This window comes from Caretta caretta, chromosome 3 (genome assembly GCF_965140235.1).
Source record: "Caretta caretta isolate rCarCar2 chromosome 3, rCarCar1.hap1, whole genome shotgun sequence".
NCBI lineage: Eukaryota > Metazoa > Chordata > Testudines > Cheloniidae > Caretta > Caretta caretta.
The window spans coordinates 147,824,879-147,844,579 of NC_134208.1; the positions used below are offsets into that span (position 1 = coordinate 147,824,879).

Below are 19,701 nucleotides of genomic sequence, written 5' to 3' on the forward strand. Positions count from 1 at the left end.
AGTCATGATCCTAGATGGGGAAAAAAAGTTTTTAAACTTCTCCGTGAAGCTCCTTGCACCCCTGTACACAAGCAGGGCACAATCAGATCCTAGTATCTAAGTAGATTTCAATGACAGAGTGGGTCTCTCTTGTCATCAAAACCTGGCATTCTTTTTTTTTTCTTTTTTTAAAGAAAGACATGTAATATTTACTATGGAGTGGCATAAGTCACTAGGCTAACCTGCCTTTGCCTTGTGAAATTCAACAAAAAACACTGCTTCTTCCAATCTCTTAGAGCTTGCAATGTACAAGCCTCATGCCTGAGTCTTCTCTCACTTGCACTTTTTTTTAAAAGTATCAGAAGAGAATCAAATCCCTGATCTAAGTCTGTCAGAAAGGAGTCAAATATAACAAGGACACTACCTTCCTCCTACACATTTTTTCCATTTTTAATATTAACATAGTAATTTTATGCCTTGAAAATGAGATATAAATAGAAATAGCTATTATTCTGTCTCCGGAACAAAGAGATGACATTAGAGGAGAATCTGTTCACATCACTAGAGGCCAGACTAAATTAAGTCTTGATCTATTCCACACTGTGATTCTATTAGAATCTGGCTCCAAGCCAAAAAGTCTCGTCTTCTTTGCAATCTAAACTCAACTATAAAAAATATAAAAGAAGGAAAATGAAGCGTAATGTGTTCATTACCTTTCTAAGCTTCCTAAAAGGCAATACAGCATTATTTTAGCAGATGAAATACCTGCAGCAATTACGACTGCATAATATATATTTTCAAAAGATATTAGCAAAGCAGCTGCAGATTCCAACCATGCCATACATAGGCCTTGTATCTTTACAGTCATACAGCGTTCCTCATGCCCACAGTAAGTCCTGTCATCCCTTCTGAAGCACTATTTGGGGGAGAGAGAGTTCACCTGCCTTTGTGCTCAAATGACTGCTTTTTTTAAAAACAAGATTTTTTTCTAGAAGGTTGCATGACACTTTACAGCAAAGTTTAAAAGATAGATGGACTTCAGATGTGCTTGTTTAGCATCATAACCATCTACAGAGGAAGGCCTTCCCAATTTTATTGCCAGTAGGTCCATCAAAGCAGACAGATAAAGGTGTACATTGACAAAAGTTGTTGGTTCTATGCCAATAAAGCTTCAAAGCTTGCGTCATACCCATATGTGTGTGAATGTAACCATCATTCCTCAGGTGATTCAGGGTTCAGAAAAAAAGCCAGGAAGACACATATGGTCACGAACTTTAGAAAGAAATCAGGGGTAAATGGAAAACTGCTGACACATAGAAAAACTAAAGATAAGGAGAGTCAATGGAAGTTCCATAATTCCCCAACCCTCTTGGCCATTATCAAAACCATCAAAATTATGACCTCAAGGATCAGGAATTTTAAACCCATTGTCCCTAAGGGCTCAAAGGGAGACCCGATGAGTACCTATAAAACTAAAAGTAACTATTGAGGGGAGCCACAGGCCAAATGCCTAGGCCCCTCTAATGAAGAGAAACAGACAATGTAAAGTATGTGTGTGAGAATTCAAATCCACAGCTTTGAAAGGATTCCTGTAAGCAGAAGTGACTGGAGAATGGACCACAGGAGCTTACATGTAACAATGCTCCAGTAGCAAGAAATCTAAATAAGCAGACCAGAGTAGGCATTTGAAGAGAGAGCTTTAGGTATGTTTCAGTTAGAAATAATATGTCACAACTTTGCATGTAGGGGGTGGGCTGGCACTGAATCTGAGAATTATATGCTGCCAACTCCTGAGGAAACCCTGCAAAAAACAGGTGAGAGTGAAAGGATGATGGGGTTTATAAAGTAAACAGAACTCTGGTAGAGAAGATCTGAGAAAGCCAGTATAATCAAGACAAGGGTAGAAGGGGGATAGGAAGTAGCCATTTCCTGGAGGTCTCATCCAAAAGGGTACTACTGGCACACCACCTTTGCCTGAACTATCCTAATCTGGGGCAGGATTATCCATTTTAGAAGCAAGCCTTGGAGGACTCCTGCCAGAACTGAATGGTGGTATGCTCTTCACTGAGATGGGCTGCCACCACTTCAGCAATAATACTCAAATATGGTTGAAGGGCCCTTGCCACAAATATTCAATGAGCAGCAGTGTGGAGGGTAATGGCTACAATTAGCATATGCTTGTTGAGACACATATCAGGTTATCACAAAGGTTGTGGACGATGGTGGCACTGGGCTTAGCTAAGCATAAGGCCTTTGAATATAAATACATTGGTAAAAATCCAGAGTAGCTGAATTGAAATAATTGAATTTACATCACTACGATGGTGCAAATCTGACCCATTTCATCTACATTAGTCATGTCCCTCAATTTTTCCCTTCCATTACTCTTATATATGTCTGCTGCACACACAAAATGACATTAAAAGAACATTAAGATTGCAAAGTCAAGCATTCAAAAGTTAGGAAATGCCAGAGTTAAGGTGGGCTATCACCAGCAGGAGAGTGAATTTGTGTGGGGGGGTGGAGGGTGAGAAAACCTGGATTTGTGCTGGAAATGGCCCAACCTGATGATCACTTTAGATAAGCTATTACCAGCAGGACAGTGGGGTGGGAGGAGGTATTGTTTCATATTCTCTGTGTGTATATAAAGTCTGCTGCAGTTTCCAAGGGGGGTGAGGGGGTGAAAGAACCTGGATTTGTGCAGGAAATGGCCCAACTTGATTATCATGCACATTGTGTAAAGAGTTGTCACTTTGGATGGGCTATCACCAGCAGGAGAGTGAATTTGTGTGGGGGGGTGGAGGGTGAGAAAACCTGGATTTGTGCTGGAAATGGCCCAACCTGATGATCACTTTAGATAAGCTATTACCAGCAGGACAGTGGGGTGGGAGGAGGTATTGTTTCATATTCTCTGTGTGTATATAAAGTCTGCTGCAGTTTCCACGGTATGCATCCGATGAAGTGAGCTGTAGCTCACGAAAGCTCATGCTCAAATAAATTGGTTAGTCTCTAAGGTGCCACAAGTACTCCTTTTCTTTTTGCGAATACAGACTAACACGGCTGTTACTCTGAAACCAGAGTTAAGGTTGCCTCTTCAACCTTAATTCAGTCCTCTTGCATGTATGAATTTAGTACAGTATTTAATTCCATGATCACATACTATATTTTCCACAGGACGCCTCCTACTCATTTAGTGCACAGGAGGGAAGGTTCTCAATGAACATCAATATTTTGTTTATTCATCATTGTTCAATTCACTATACACTTTCCAACTTCTGCAACGAATGAGGGGGGAGTCCTATAGACAACAGCTTCCTTCACTAGACAATCTTGATACTTCACCTAAGCATGTCTATGCTCTGCATTGAATCACAGAAATGTAGGGATGAAAGAGACCTGAAGAAGTTAAAGTCCAACCCCCTTTGCTGGGGCAGGGTCACGTAAACCTAGACTATCCCTGGCAGGTGTTTGTATAACCTGTTCCTACTAAACCTATAATGACGGGGATTCCACAGCTTCCACTGGAAGCCTATTAACTACACTTATAGTTAGAATTTTTTTTTCTAATAGCTAACCAAAGGCCCTGTCTATACTACACAGTTTTGTCAACGAAACAGTGGAGGTGTACATACACAACAATGCTCCTCCCCATGATTTAACTCTCCTGCTACACCGACATAATAAAACCATCTAGATGAGCAGCACAGCAGTTTTTGCAACAAAGTTAGAGCAACACAGTACCAGGGTAGACACTATGCTTGCTTATGTTACCCTAAGAAGCCTTCAGGAGGTGTCCCACAGTACCTATCATGACAGCTCTGGTAAGCAGTTTCTGCCCTGCAGCCAGGAACACAGGTACGTGCCTCTCCCCCTTTAAACCCTGGGAATTTTTGAAATTCCACTTCGTTTGTTTGATGTGGACAGCCCACATTGCATCTTCGCAGCTGACCATGCTGGTTTTCCGCAGCACAAACACTCCCACCTGGAGTACACCAGAGTTGCTGGATCTGTTGGGTCTGTGGGAGAGGAAACGGTGCAGTCGCAGCTCTGATCCAGCCATAGGAACTTTAACCTCCCCAAGCAGATTGCTGCATGGCATGGATGAGAAGGGACATGAAAGAGATATGCAGCAGTGTTGTGCTAAGACCAAGGAGCTGAGACAGGCATGCCAGAAGGCAAGGGAGGCCAACCAACGCTCTGGTGCAGTGCCGAAAACATGCAGCTTCTACAAGGAGCTGCATGTCATCCTTGGTGGCAACCCTGCCTCCACTGCCAAGAGCCCCATGGATACTTCGCAGGACTGGAGGCAGCAGCCAGCAGAGTCAACTCCAAGGACAAAGTGGTGGACGATTTGGAGGAAGATGTGGGGCAGGTGACAGGCTCACCTAGTGGCATCGTGAGCCAGGACCTCTTTTGGACTCTGGAGGGGTCTAGCCAGTCCCAATAGTCCAGCTCTGGTGTGCCTAAAGCAGGACACGGAAGCTCCAGTAAGTACTCCTTTTGTTTTGATGGTGCATGGTTATGAGTTAGAGATGTCCTTTATTTTGTTACATGGTGCACATGGGAGAAGGGATCAAAATTAATGACACTAGGTACTGTTTGCATCTGCTTTGCATTCCCCTGTGCAGCTACGAAGTGAGAGCCCTGCGGAAAAGATTGTTAATGCACACCAAAATCTCCCAGGAATCCTCCATAGAGATCTCTAGGAGATACTCTGCAATTCTCTGCCAAAGGTTCCTTGGCAAAGTTGCTCTGTTTCTTCCCCCATTGTAGTAAACTTTGCTGTGCTAATTGGCAATTACTTCTGCAGGAACCAAAGTAGCTCACAGGCAAGCAGCATACAGACCCTGTCTGAACATGCATGACTGCAGGAGATGCACCCTTGCATCTTCAGTTACCCTCAGTAGAGTGATTTCAGCTTTGATTGCCCCCGACTGTGGAAAACGGTGCCAGTACTCAGAATACTGTCCCTAGGTGCTTCTATTGATCCCCTTCTGAAACCACCCAGACCCTTTGTCCCATCTTGCACCCCACCGACAGGCCGAATGCACCATATTCAGCGTTCTGGTCGTGCTGCATGCTTGCCAAGCGAAGGTGAGAAAGAGGTGGATGAAACTTTTATGATTCAAGACTGAGAGTGCACACATAATGCTGACTCTGTGTATTGTTTCTTTTATTTCTGCAGATGTGCCCTTGAGGGACAGCTCCTATACATTGGCAGAGCGCCTCCATCAGATTAGGAGACATAAAAGGGGGAGTAAGGAGGACATGTTTCACGAAGTCCTGCAATTGTCAGACCAAGCTGATAGCAAGCACAGAGCATGGAGAGAGACAAACAAAAAACGAGAAATGGATAACCAGGAAAGGAGACGGGCAGAAGCAGATAATAGAGGACCAGGAGCGGATGATAAAGCTCACGGAGGACCAAATAGAGATGCTGAGGTCCCTGACTGCACTGTAGCCCATACAGAATTGCCTTCCTTGCCCTCCCCAAACCACCCCTACACATTCCTCTCACGTTCCCAGCCCATCACACTCGACCCCAGGAACATTTTTCCATAACGACAGCTGGACTTACACACAGCGGTGAGATTCTCACTTCAGAGAGTGCTGCTCACTGGCATGTCCCTTGTAAGAAATGTTAATCTGTGTATTGCTATTTAATAAAAAGATAGTATTACAAAGACAGTGATTCTTTATTTGTGACCTACACAGGTGGTTGCAACAGAAATTCATGCACAGTGGCAACCATCACATTTGCAGACTACAATTAGCACTCAGGCAGGAATTATTGGGGGGGAGGGATAGCTCAGTGGTTTGAGCATTGGCCTGCTAAACCCATGGTTGTGAGTTCAATCCTTGAGGGGGCCATTTAGGGATGTGGGACAAAAATGGGAGATTAGTCCTGCTTTGAGCAGGGGGTTGGACTAGATGACCTCCTGAGGTCCCTTCCAACCCTAATATTCTATGATTCTATTACAGGGGTCATTCAATGTGGCAAGTAAACAATGTCTGTCTCAATTCATTACAGAAGGACACATTACTGGGACTCATTGTCAAAATGCTGCTTCAACTCTCCCTGATTTGAATAGCCTCCCCTTCCCCACATTAAGTTCTTCTAATACCCTTGGTGTCTGGCTGCTCAAAATCAGCTGCCAGGCGATCCACCTCAAAGCTATGCCCCTGGGATAACTTTCCCCCCCAGCTTTACAAATGTTATGCAAAGCACAGCAGGCTGCTATGACCATGAGAATATTTTCCTCAATGGGGTCTAACCTTCCTAAAAGGCACCACCAGCAACCCTTTAATCTGCCCAGCACACGTTCTATGGTCAATCTGCACCTGCTGAGCCTGTTGTTGAAGTGCTCCTTGCTGCTGTCAAGGTTTCCAGTGTATGGCTTCATGAGCCACATGAGTAAGGGATAGTTTGAGTCTCACCGGATCACTGTGGGAATTTCCACATCCCACATTGGAATCATCTGGTCTGGAAAGAAAGTCCCTGCATGCAGTTTTCTATACAGGGCAGTGTTCCTGAAGATGGGTGTGTTATGCACCTTTCCTGGCTACCCTGCGTTGATGTCAGTGAAACAACCCCAGTGATCCAACAGCACCTGCAATACTATATGAAAGTAGCCCTTCCTATTGATGTACTCCATTGCAAGATGGTCTGAGGCCAAAATTGGGATATGCGTGCAATCTATTGCCCCGCCACAGTTAGGGAATCCCATTGCCGCAAAGTCATTCATTATTTCCCACACATTACCCAGAGTCGAAGTCCTTCGTAGCAGGAGGCGATTAATGGCCCTGCACACTTGCATCACTGCAACCCCATGGTGGACTTCCCAACTCCAAACTGATTCATGACTGACCGGTAGCAGTCTGGAGTTGCCAGCTTCCACACAGTGATCGCCCCACACTTTTCCACCATGAGGACAGCTCTCATTTTGGTGTCCTTGAGCTAAAAGGTGAAGGCGAGCTCCATACGGAGTTCACGAAAGGTGGCTTTGCACATATGAAAGTTCTGCCATCTCTCATCATCCCATACCTGCATCACAATCTGATCCCACCACTCGGTGCTTGTTTCCCAAGCCCAATAGCAACAGTCCACCGTGTACAGCTGCTCTGTGAATGCCATCATCAATCTTGAATTGTTTCTTTCCACACAGCAGGGACAGCACCATGGATTCCTGTTCAGATTTGCAGCTCACGAAATACTGCAGGATCAGCTGCGTTGTGTTGATAATGCTTATCACAAGAGTGGGGAGCAATGTAGGATCTATGCTTTCAAGCGGAGATGGCAGGGGCAAAGTTTACGGGGCAGCTGAAAAGCAGCGCGCAACGCAGCCCGAAGCCCTTGGACTTATGGGACGGAGAAAACTGCATCATGGAGCGGTGATCCCACCCCCATGATGCATTGCGATCCATTCCCAGAACTCCTAGCAGAAGAAGGTGGCAATTTGCACAGTGGGCTAGCTACCCATGGTACACTGCTCTCTCTGTCAGTGCTAGAGCACCAACTGTGGACACAATCTGCCAACACAAGAAGCATTGTGTGAACATACATAAGCAATGTAATTACAGCAGTTTATAATCATTGACGTAACTTAAGTTGACCTAACTCTATAGTGCAGACATGGTCTCAATCTCCCTGGCTCCAGATTAAGCCCATTACTCCTTTTCCTACCATTAGAGGATATAATCGACAATTGATCACCATCCTTTCTATAACAGGCCTTAACATATTGGAAGACTATTATCCCCCCTTCACCCCCAGTCTTCTTTTCTCAAGACTAAATATGCCCAGTTTTTTAACTTTTCCTCATAGGTAAAGTTTTCTAAACCAGTGGTTCTCAACCAGAGGTATGTGTACCCATGGGGGTAAGCAGAGATCTTCCGGGGGGTAAATCAACTCATCTAGATATTTGCCTAGTTTTACAACAGGCTACATCAAAAGCACTATCAAAGTCAGTACAGACTAAAGTTTCATACAGATAATGACTTGTTTATACTGCTCTACATACTATACTTTGAAATGTAAGTACAATATTTATATTCCAGTTGATTTATAGTTATATCGTAAAAATGAAAAAGTAAGCAATTTTTCAGTAATAGCATACTGTGACACTTTTGCATTTTTATGTCTGATTTTGTAAGCAAGTAGTTTTTAAGTGAACTTGGGGATACACAAGACAAATCAGACTCCTGTAAGCGGTATAGGCCAGAAAGGTTGAGAGACACTGTTCTAACCTTTTATCATTTTTGTTCCTCTCCTCTGTCCAATTTATCCACACCTTTCCTAAAGTGAGGTGCCCAGACTTGACACAGTACTCCAGCTGAGGCCTCACTATTGCTAAGTAGAGCAGGACATTTACCTCCCATGTTTTACATATGACATTTCTGTTAATACACCATAGAATGATATTAGCCTTTTTCACAACTGCATCACGTTGTTGACTTATATTCAACTTGTGATACACTAAAACTCCAAGATCCTTTTCAGCAATACTACTACTTAGCCAGTTACTCCCCATTTTGAAGTTGTACATTTGATTTTTCCTTCTGAAGTTAAATTCTTGTCTCTTTTGAATTTCATCTTGGTGATTTCTAAAATCAATTTCCCAAGATCATTTTAAATTCCAATTCTGTCCTCCAAAGTGCTTGCGATGCCTCCCAGCTTGCTATCATCCACAAATTTCATTCTCTCCACTCCATTATCCTAGTCATTAATGAAAGTACTGAATAGTATCAGACCCAGGACTGTCCCCCCTGCAGAGCCCCCTAGACATACCCTACAATTTGACAGAAAACCACTGATAACTAGTCTTTGAGTAAGGTCTTCCACAACCAGTTGTGCACTCACCTTATAATGATTTCATCTAGACCACATTTCCCTAGTTTGCTTATGAGAATGTCATGTGGGGCTGTCAAAATCCTCACTAAAATCAAGATATGTCATGTTTCTTGCTTCTCCCCTATCCACTAGGCAAATAACCCTCTCAAAGAAGAAAATTAGGTAGATTCCCCAACCCTGGACCCAGCCGTGCAGCAGGGCCAGCAGCCCCAATCCCAGACCCTGTGGGGCCAGGCAGCAGCCCTGCCCCTGCCCCTGCTGGGTAGCTTGGACCCTGCCACATTGGGCAGCCAGGCACCCAGACCCTGCCGTGCGGCCTTTAGCACACAGCTGGGCCACAGCTGTGTGCTAATTGGGCTGCATGTGGCCTGTGTGTTGAGAACTGCTGGCTTATGTACTAATATACTTTCAGTTCTTCTTAAATAAGATGGGGATCCTGTGAAAAAATATTATGTGATCACGTTACCAAAGACTGTATTATAATTTATATGCACAAGGGTGCTGAACTGAGGTTGCAGAGGCAACCTAATTTTGGCATTTCCTAACTTTTGAGTGTTTGACTTTGCAACCTTAATGCTTTATAACTCAATTTTTTGTGTGTAATTTTCTAGGTTTTAGAAAAAGCAAACCAAAACCACAGAAATTCCACCATGTGGTATCACACTGGCACCCACGTCAGCTTTATATCTCCATCTGAGCTGACTGAGCCTGAGCAGTCAATTGCATTACTCAGTATTGGGAGACTTGGTTGAAGGCCAAATAAGACTGTGGTGGTGATGGCTGATTGGGTGAAGCAACTGTAAGATACAGTAAGGATAATACCAGCCCCTCTGTCTGAGGGATGCTGCTGCCACTTGTTGACTAGATATGCAAGCCGTAGGGCTGGTTAGACCTCAGCTGCTGCTAGACAAGCAAGTACGGTAGAAGTGAGAGCCAGATTGGCTTCTTTCCAGCTTTGGACCACCAAAAGGCTAGAACCACTTCTTTGACATGTGGGCCCTGCAACTGTAATTCATGCCTTTGTCTCCTCAGGATTAGATTTCTGTGTTTATTTTAAAACCCTGATAAAAATGAGATCAGTGGAGCCACTTGAGCTGGAGCCCTATTGGTATAAATGAGAGAGGGCTGCTGATACACCATCATTCGCTACAGACCCTTCTGTTTGGATTTTGTTCCCCTTTCTTGATCAACAATGGCCAAGTTTGTTGACCTTCAGGGCATGCTGCATGACCCATATTTTCTCCCTTGATTTTAGGGAGTGAGGAGACTTGAGAAAATAGCGCCGTTGTCAAACAATACTTCAATACTCAGGAAAAGTCACTACAAAACACTTCAGTTTGCTGAGCCAACTGATGTCCCTGGTGCTGCAAAGCTTCCAGGGATAGATTCACAATGGGAACTTAAGCACTGCAAGTTGGGTACCCTGCTACCTAGTGGAATTCAATGCATGCACAAATACCAGCATGTTGAATGATGAAATGCTTAAGCTAGCCAAAAGGAAATGCTGAGGAGAGTAGTAGGCCCCACACCGTGCCCCTCAAAAGGAGTTAGATGCCTGAGTCCAGGCTAGAGGGAGGCACCTATCTCTACCTGGGATTCATAACCATGTACCTCTCTCTTGGAGTTTAACCCGGCTTAAGCACCAGTCATTTCTCAGGCAGAGTAGGGATTTGAACCTTCATCTCCCATATCCTGTGTGAAAAACTCTAGTGACTGGGCTAGGAAAAGGCGGAGTCCTCTACCCCTTAGCCCCACTAGCTAGAATTTTCACACTAGTTTTCACACCGGATATGGAAGACATGGGTAAATCACCACTCTGCCTGAGTTGGAGCAGGGACTTAAACCCAGGTGTCTCACCTCCCAGATGAGGGCGATTTAGCCTGCTGAGTACATGCCTGCCACCAAAATTTAGGTGCCTCAGGGACGGAAACTCAGGCACCTAAGAATGCCCGTGATGCTGAAATGTTGGACTTAGGCACTTCAACTGGCAGTTAGACAACAAAGTCCCACTTGTGAATCTAACCCCCCGTATGTTTGAGGTATGGTTCTGACGCTTTCACTGAAGATGTAATACCAGGACATACAAATGATGATGTAAAGAGGGGGAAGAGATTGATCACCAACTTGCATAAGATGCCAAATAGCTGAACCGACTGAGCCACTGTTAGACAAACCAAGAGATTTTCCCAGTGGCAAGACCTCAGCTGATTTCCTCTACCATGGCACTCAGAAAGTGTTTGCTTTCTCTGAAGAACTACCCAGTTTTAGATCCAGAACCCTGCAATTTTTCATCCTTGTATGGCTGTGAGTAGGTTTTCCCTTGATCATAGTGATTAAAAAAACAAAATATCGCGAACTGTTGATCAAAAATTATTAAACTGTGTATTACCCTAATTCAATCTCCTGTAGAACATCTTTCTTCGGCAAGACCAGCTTCCCCACCATACTGAATTGTGAATTTCTTTAATATTTTGCAATTTTTAATAACACTTCATAACGGTTTGCTATTTTAATACTGTTATTGCAAATATTTACCTGGTTATGTTTATTGGCGGTCTGGACAGATTATGGAGTGTTTCATAATCCCCCCAAGGTTCATCAGCTCCAAAAGCTTGAGAAATCCTGCAATAAAGGATTTAGATTAACTAAAACAAACAACTGAAGGCTTTTCTGTTAAAACCTGTAGGCTGAGATTGTTAAAGCTACGTAAGGTATTTGGACACCCACTTCCTCTTTAATATTAATGGAAATCAACATTCTAAAGTATTTGTGTGTCTACTACACAGAGTGCCCCAAGAGTCTTGCTGGAGCATTAATTACTTATCTAGAGGCAATGGACAGTAGTGACTTAGATGAGAACAAAAACTATTGCCTCTAGGTTTTGAGGAACCCAAGACATACAGAGCTCAAGCAATCTTCAGTAATCTCAAAGCACATAGAGGAAACAGGGTTGTTGGATGAGATTTGAAGTCTGTGGCAAAACGAAGAGTATAAGGAAGCTAATAAGCCACATTAATGTAGAGCATTTTCTCAATCAGTGGATCTCAGCCTGTGGCCCGCTTGCACATGCCAATCAGCACACAGTTGCGATCCATGTGACATCCTCAGGGCCACACAGGTAGTACATGTATTGCTTGGATGCAGCCCACATAACACAGAGCTGCATATGCAGCCCACAATGGTAAATAAGTTGAGAACCACTGCTCTACATGAATAATAATCAAAGGACAACTAATAAAGTGTTCAAATCAATTCACTGGTGGTTAGGAAGTCAGTGAAGCTAATACTGAGTTAAGTAAAATGTGTAATTTATATGAACTTATTGGAGGATTTTCAGTTCCTTGCTGCTGTTTCTGAAGTTCCCCTGGGAGCTCAATTAGACAATCTAATGGGTGGGTGGGGAAGGGGAGGGGGAGAGAAAAGCAGGAATTAAAACAGTCATCCAACCACAATGAAGAACATTTACTAATTATTACCATTCAAAAAAGTCAGTTGTACTACATTACCACTGGGAACTACAAGCAGAAATTACTGTAACAGGAAATTTTATTTCAACTAATTTTATTTCACTGAAAATTGTATCAGCAAACCATGCAAATGTATTACCCCTCCCACAATCTACTGAACTTCTAGTACTTGCTTGGCATTGTTTTAATTAGGGAATTCTGAACAACTTTTCTTTTTTATTCTACTAACTAGACGAAGTTTAAGAATTTGTCAGTTTGATTTTGGAAAAATTCCAGTTTAAACTAAATGCAGTGCTGTAATTTGTTGAGGAAAACAATTTTTCTAGTGGTCTTTGAACAATGCAACTTTTCAGCAGAGTCCAAGGGGAAAAAAAAGCCTAATCCTTGACTGCCACCTTTTATTATAAACAAACAAAACAAAAACCAACTCACAAATAAAACACACAAACAAAAACCCAAAAACATTTCAGGAGGATATAGGGAAAAAAAAAAAAAGAGAGAGAGAGACAGATGTGCTGAGATGACAGGAAGGAAGATAATCTTAAAACAGGGCTCCCAATACTAATTTTTATGAATATTTAAGTCAACTGAACGTTAGGGTAAAACTGTGACATGGCATAACATAGACAATTAAGTATGTGACTAAATGACTCATTTTGACCATCTGATTCTATTTGAAGTGTCACTCAAAACATGCATGATACATGAATGCACTTATCAATATGTGAGTCTTCAGGATTGACAAGGAAGATATGCTCATGTTCTATGGCTACAAAAAGCAAAGTAATTTCATGGTGATTCCAGATAGTTTTACTGATTCCTGGTAAATTTTAAAACCGTGATCAGTACGCTAGGTTACAAATACAAGAGATGGGAATTGGATTATTTGGTTTTAGTAAATAGTTCTGGAACTTTTTATCTGTAGATTCAAATACAAACTATTGTACCTGGAACTTGTAGTCAGTTGATGGCTGTTCAGTGGTCTATGTAAAATGAGCTCGTGATCTCAGTTCAGAAAACTGGAAAAGCAATTCCATAGCAAGTGGCATAAACCTCTTTGAAAATGAAGAGTTTATTACACTGATATAAGAAATAGGAAAGGGCTTCATAATGTTCCTGTCCTAGTTACATAGTATGTATGGACATGATTCCAATAAAGAAGCAACATCAGAAAAACTGAAAAAGTTCCAACGATTATTTCAGAACTAAGTTCTTAAAATCCAACATCTACCATGAGGAAGAGTAATTGGAAGGGTATTGAAGACCAAACAGTCCTTCTGAGAGCAGTATAGATTTCTAAATGGAGAGCTAGGAGATGGTAGTGCTGTAAGAGTGTTGAGAAAGGAGTCTGATCTTCCTTTTGAATGAAAGAGATGTGTACCCTAACATTATGAAGAAAAGCAAGAGGAGTAGAAATAGAATTCCTGGTACTGTCTTTCTAACCTGATAGTATGGCAGGAAATAAATGTTAATAAATTTCACAAGTCATATAGCTGTGAAGAGGGTTGTTACAGCCCATATGGAGAGATTCAAGCCACAGCATCAGCTTCAATTTATCCAGCCCAAATGCTGTCCCCTCATCTCAAATGATCAACAGTTCCAGGGTAGTGTGTCACCTCAGGCATTTTCCATTGTGCTGCTTCATTCAGTGATCTGGACATAATGGAGATGAAATCTTTCCATATCTATTTTACACATTTAGTTGAAGTGAGAAAAAACTGTAAAGTTCCCTGACTCAAACAGGAGATAAAGCTTTTTTCAGAAGCATCAAGAGTCAATTAAGACACAGTCCAAGGATCAGGTACAAATTTTCCCACTTCCATGCACCTGTGCAAAGTGGATGTAAAATAATAATATTCTGATTTAGCAGCATTTTACATCCATTTTGTATAGATTTAAATGCCTACACAAGGAACAAATCAGTGGAAAATCTACCCCAGTGTTTCCCAGATTGAGCTGTTTAAATGTAACCACTAGTGGGTAGAAATAGCATAGTCCTAGAAGAGTGAGAAAAATTACTCCCAGGCGGTGTAACGCTATCTTAGAGAATGATGTTATGGTTACATAGGGTCTGCCAGCTACTAAGTATGAAAAAAACACATCCATAAAATAGAAAGCCAATCTATGGCCTACACTTTCCATCACTATGGTCAAACATATACCTCTGCATACATATACACCAGTAAATGGAACTCTAGGAGGAGTCTTAACTCTCGATGGGAACTCCTCCTGCCCCTAACCCTTTCTACACTTGCATGGCTCTCTGCACTCCTGGGTTTTCCAATGATAAAGGCCGAGTCTACATTTAGATCACCCTCACCACATGGCTCAGGGCTGTGAAAAATTTAATGCTGTGTGACAGTTAGGTCAACCTAGTGCCCACTGTAGATGCAGCTAGGTCAATGGAAGAATTATTCCATCAAGCTGGCTACTGCTTCTCAGGAGGTGGATTTACTACAGTGATGGAAAATCCTGTTCTACTGCTGTCCTAAGTATCTACATTACAGCGCCATGGTTATGCTAAAGTGGCACAGCTACGGCTCTGCAGCTGTACTGCTGTAGTCAGGGCCAGATTAACTTTTTGTGGGCCCAGTACCAAACATATTTGTGAGCCCCCCTGGGGAATGAAGGGGCCAGGGGCAAGAGCACAGCGGGTAGGGTGGATTTGATTTAAATCACTAGTCAGGAAGACTCGATTTAATCATAGATTTCTACATAAAAGTGCATTCTTGTTGGTTATTATAACCTTAATACATATTCTTCACAACTCAGAGATAGATGTAGGTTTCATTTTTAGAAGGTACATATTATACATTTTTAAACAGTGATTTATTTTGAAAACTTTTCAGATTAGTTTTACAGCTATCAGAAAATGAATGATTGTTTGGTTATTTCATTTACCAAAGATAACCGAAGCAGACAGTTCACCTCCCAATGACTTCTTAAATATCTCCAGTTCAACAGGTTAATCATTAATATTTGGAGGATTTTCTTGCCAGGCTGTATTAGGAGGAGATCACCACCAGACAGACATTTAAATTGCTTTATTTAACTAAAACAACAATGTGAAGTATTCTGGATTTTTTTCTTCAACAGCAAACATATAATATTTTAACAAAAAAGCATGTGTCCCTCACTTCTAACATTTATCTCCAGACTTCTTCTCCTTGTCCAGATCTATTCTGCCCCCAACAATCTTCTATTCATTGAACTTTTTGAAACTTTGCACTTCTAGAGAGAGGTAAGGGATTGACTCCATGTACTCAAATTTGCAGAGGGACAATAGAGTTGAGGTCTGTTATTTTTCACCTCTCTATATTATTTATTTAAAAACACTTTTGCTGTTAACAAGCATGTTACCTCTGGAGACACAAATCCACAGTCTAAGAACTGCAAAACTAAGCATCTCTGATGGTATCTTCTAGACTGAGCACTGAGTCCCATTGGGTAGACAGAAAGATTAACCTAAATAATCTACACAGAGCCCCTGGAACCCCAACAGATTGGGTCCCTAATCCATGAACTATTGGAACTCATTTACAAAACTTTTCCTAAACATTACATGAATATATTGTCTCATACTATAGAATTAGAATTTATAATCCCTATTCCATGATGAGATATAGTGTATCTAACTTTACATAGGCTTTTCCCTCAAAAATCCAATTTAAATTAAAAAATCCAATTTTTTTATTTCTTTTTTTTAAATATTGATTTGTATCCACCCTGACAGCAAGGCATGGTGTGTGGGAGAGGATTGGTCCCCAACTGGAGCAAGGCAGGGGCCAGGGTCAAGATGAGCACAGTAGGGCATGGGGGGCAGATTAGTCCCTGCTGACTGGAGCAAGGCAAGGCCCTGGGGCAAAAGCATAGCAGGGCAGGAGCTAGGGTTGGTCCCTAGAGCAAGGGAGGGGCCAGGGGTAAACTGGATCCCCCCCGCCCCTGCCCACATAGAGCAGGTACCTACCTTCTCCCTAGTTCTAGCCCATTCTCTTTGTCGCTCTCTGCACTGAGCTGAGGGTGGGGGTGCAGGGTCTGGGAGGGAGTTAGGATGCAGGAGCAGGTTGGGGGTGGAGGGTCTGGCCAGGAGTTAGGGTGAAGGAGGGGGCTCAGGGGTGGGGTAGGAGGTTGGGGTGTGGAGCGCTTACCTGGGGTAGCTCCTGTTTGGTGTGAGGGGTGCAGGTGGGAATGTGGGTGTGTGTGTGTGTGTGTGCAGGAGCTCCTGTTTGGTGCTCAGGGTGAGGATGTGGGGGGGGGGTGCAGGAGTGCAGGAGTCAAGGCATGGGGTATGGGGGGGGCTGAGGGTGTATGAGGGGGGTGCAGGAGTCAGGTCAGATGGCTGGGGGTGTGGGCTGGGGTCATGGGGGTGCTCCCAGCCCCCAGCCCTGAGCCATTCATGGCAGGTGGCTGAAGGAGGTATGCCCCAATTCCATCCCCTTCCCTAAGGCCCCGCCCCCGCCTCTTCTCCACCTCCTCCCCCTAGCGCAAGCACACTGCAGCCCCGCTTCTCCTCCTCCCTCATGCCAGCAAACAGCTTTTAGGTGGCGGGGGAGGGGTGGGAACACGGCACACTTGGGGGAAGAGGCAGGGGAGGAGCTTGGCTGCCAGCGGAGCCTGCCCTGCCGCAGGAACCCGCAGGACCAAGCTTTTGCCAGTTGCCACCGCAGGAGAAAGCAGTGGGCAGAGAAGAGCGGGCCAGACCAGGGCCCCTTTAGAGTGTGGGCCCAGCGCCATGGCGCCATTGTAAACCCAGCAGTGGCTGCAGTGTACACGTATCCTTGAAAAGATCAATTAACTACATCAAGGGAAAAAATACTTCTGTGCATGTAGAAAGACTCTACATTATAATACTACAGAAGCATGGCGCAGGGCTGTAGCGGATCCACTTTAGTGTAGACATATCTACTGTGCTCAAAGGTCTGAAAAATCCACACACCCCTGAATATTGTATCTATGCCAACCTAATCCCCAGTGTAGACACAGCCAGGATGAGGAAAGAATGCTTCTGTTGACCTACCTACTGCTGCCTGGGGGAGGCGGAGTTCCTACAGTGACGGACCAATCCTTTCCATTGCTGTGCTACTGTAGTTCCCATAGCAGAGACATGGCCTAGTGACTCCATTCCCCTAACCCAGGGGTTCTCAAACTTCATTGCAACGCGACCCTCTTCTGATAACCAAGATTACTTCACGACACCAGGATGGGGGACCAAAGCCTGACCCTGCCCAAGTTCCACTGCCCTGGGTGGGGGGGCCAAAGCCTGAGCCTCATTGCTCTGGGCAGGGGTGCCAAAGCTGAAGCTCAAGGGCTTCAGCCCCAGGCAGGGGCCTGCAACCTGAGCCACAAAGCCCAGGGCTGAAGAAGCCCTCCAGCTTTGGCTTCGGTCCTGGGCAGTAGGGCTTGGGCTTCAGCCCTGGGTCCCAGCAAATCTAAGCCAGTCCTGGCAACCCCATTCAAAGGTGGTTGGTTGTAACCCACTTTGGGGTCTGGGCCCACAGTTTGTGAACCGCTGCGATCTAACCAGACAACTCCTACCTACTAACCCCCTGACACTGCTGAAATAATAAAGACTTCTCTCCCTCCTCACCAAAATTAAATAAAAGTATTAGAAAGGGAGTGGGGTACGCAGTGTAAGACTAGAACACCCACCATTCACCCCCCTGCTCGTCAATCTGAGGCCCCACAAGGCTTGCTGCAGAGTTTCTCTCCAGGGAGCCCAATGCCAGAAGATGGTCAGCAGCCGTAGCATCTCCACTGTTGCTCTGAGCGTAGGTCGCGCTGTGCTCTCAGTCCCATCCTCCACTGATAGCAAGGGCCACCGTGGGGACGGGGCCCTTCCAAATAAAACTGGAAACGCACCAGCTCAGGGTGGCCATGAGAAACGATGATAAATCGCACGACCGTTGTTTTACACCCATCGCACGCACAAGGGGCAAGGCAGAGGGAACATTAGTCACTAGCCCAGCACTACAGCCCCTAGTAGTTCCCGTTTCAGCCTGCTCGCGGGTGCCAGCACAAGCACACCCTCCCGTCAGCCGTGGTGATACATCACCAGGTGTTTCGGAGCGCGGCGGGGGGGTGGGGGGGAGCGCTGCGGCAGAAAACACCTCCCCAGATCCACCCCGATTGGGGCCGCGCACGGCGCTGCCCATCCAGTACGGCGGGGAGGCTCCCATCGTTGGTTTTGCTGTTTGTGCGGCACACGGTGTCACAAGGGATGGGCGATTCTGGTAAACGGCCCCCAAATGGTACCTAGTTTTTGGGCAGCCCCCATGGCCGCAGCTCCTGCGGAGAGTCCGAGAGGCCGGCGCCAACCCCCCAGCTGCTCCGGGCGCCCCCTGACCCCGCCTCCCCTCATGAGCGACGTTTAAACAGCAGCTTGAGCGGCTTGGCCCGGCCGCACACAGGAGGCGGGGCTGGGCGGGGGTGTGAAGGGCTCGGCATTTCGGGGCGGGGGGGGCGGGGGGGAAATCAGGCTTCGGGCGCCTCTCGGTTAGGCGGCCGGATCTCCGCTCGCGGGCAGAGGGATACCCACGGCATTCTACACAAGGTGCGCATGCGCTACTTTCCCGCGCGGGGGGAGGAGCAGAAGGGAGACGGTGTGCCGCCCTTCATCTCACACCGGCACGCGCTCAACTGCTCAGCAATAGAGCGCGCACGCGCACTCCGTCGGCCCCGCTCAGCGTGCGAGCCAGAGGCAGTTAGTTCCACCGCGCGTGCGCTAACGATCTCCGCCCAACGTGTTTCGCGAAGCTGTCATGGCGACTCCCTGAGGCCGGTTGCTGCACATGGGTTGGGAGCGCGGCGGTTGCGGTCAGTGAGGGAGCAGCGCCTCAGCCTGGCCGGTGGGGGTCCGAAGAGTGAGCGCGAGGCGGCGGCAGGAGGCGTGGAGGATGTGGGCGCTAGAGCGGGCGCTCCTGAGGGGCTTCCCCAGCGCCGCGGAGTCCCGGCGGGGGAAGCAGAGCGAGCTGGCCGCGGCAGGTGAGAGGCCGGGCCCGGGTCCCCGAGGCTGCGGCGAAGCCGGACCGGAGGGATGTGCAGGTGGTGCCGCCTGCTGGGGATGCTGATAATTGCCCCGCTCTGCGGAGCGAGCCCAACCCCAAGCGCGGCAGGGTCACCGCCCCGCTCACCGGGCCCCCGCCTTAGCGCACCGCGCAGGAGAGCGCAGGGTTATTACTTATAACAACGCAAGATACACCTGAGCAGGGCGTTACCGGCTCTGCTGCTGGTGGGGAATGGCACCTTGTTGCCCTCGAACAGAAGGGCCAGGTAGCATCGCTTCACAGGGTCTGTCTCCTGCCGAGCAGGGCGCGTTCTCCGCTCGGTGTCCAGTGGCTGTGAAGACACAGCAGCGTTGGTTAACAGCTGTAGTTAAGCCTATAGGGCTGCGTCTGCACGGCAAAG

The 19,701-nt window shown here is 45.6% G+C and overlaps 1 protein-coding gene and 1 long non-coding RNA gene across 4 annotated transcripts in view; one reads left to right on the plus strand and one right to left on the minus strand.

Moving 5' to 3' along the window:
- The window catches only part of LOC125633806 (uncharacterized), a 59,218-nt gene extending 40,228 nt beyond the window's left edge, over positions 1-18,990 (minus strand). Inside the window, exons 1-2 of the long non-coding RNA XR_007355714.2 lie at positions 17,947-18,990; positions 11,366-11,452 (exon numbers count right to left, since the gene is read on the minus strand). This is a non-coding gene — a long non-coding RNA (uncharacterized LOC125633806). The remainder of the gene's footprint in view (positions 1-11,365; positions 11,453-17,946) is intronic.
- Positions 18,991-19,008: 18 nt separating this feature from the next.
- The window catches only part of TTC27 (tetratricopeptide repeat domain 27), a 182,670-nt gene continuing 181,977 nt past the window's right edge, over positions 19,009-19,701 (plus strand). For all 3 annotated transcript variants that reach the window (XM_048843605.2, XM_048843604.2, XM_048843606.2), the window contains exon 1: positions 19,009-19,278. Coding sequence is in view for 2 of the 3 variants with exons in the window: in XM_048843604.2 (XP_048699561.2) it covers positions 19,191-19,278 (88 nt within the window). In the remaining variant the exon portion in view is untranslated. The remainder of the gene's footprint in view (positions 19,279-19,701) is intronic.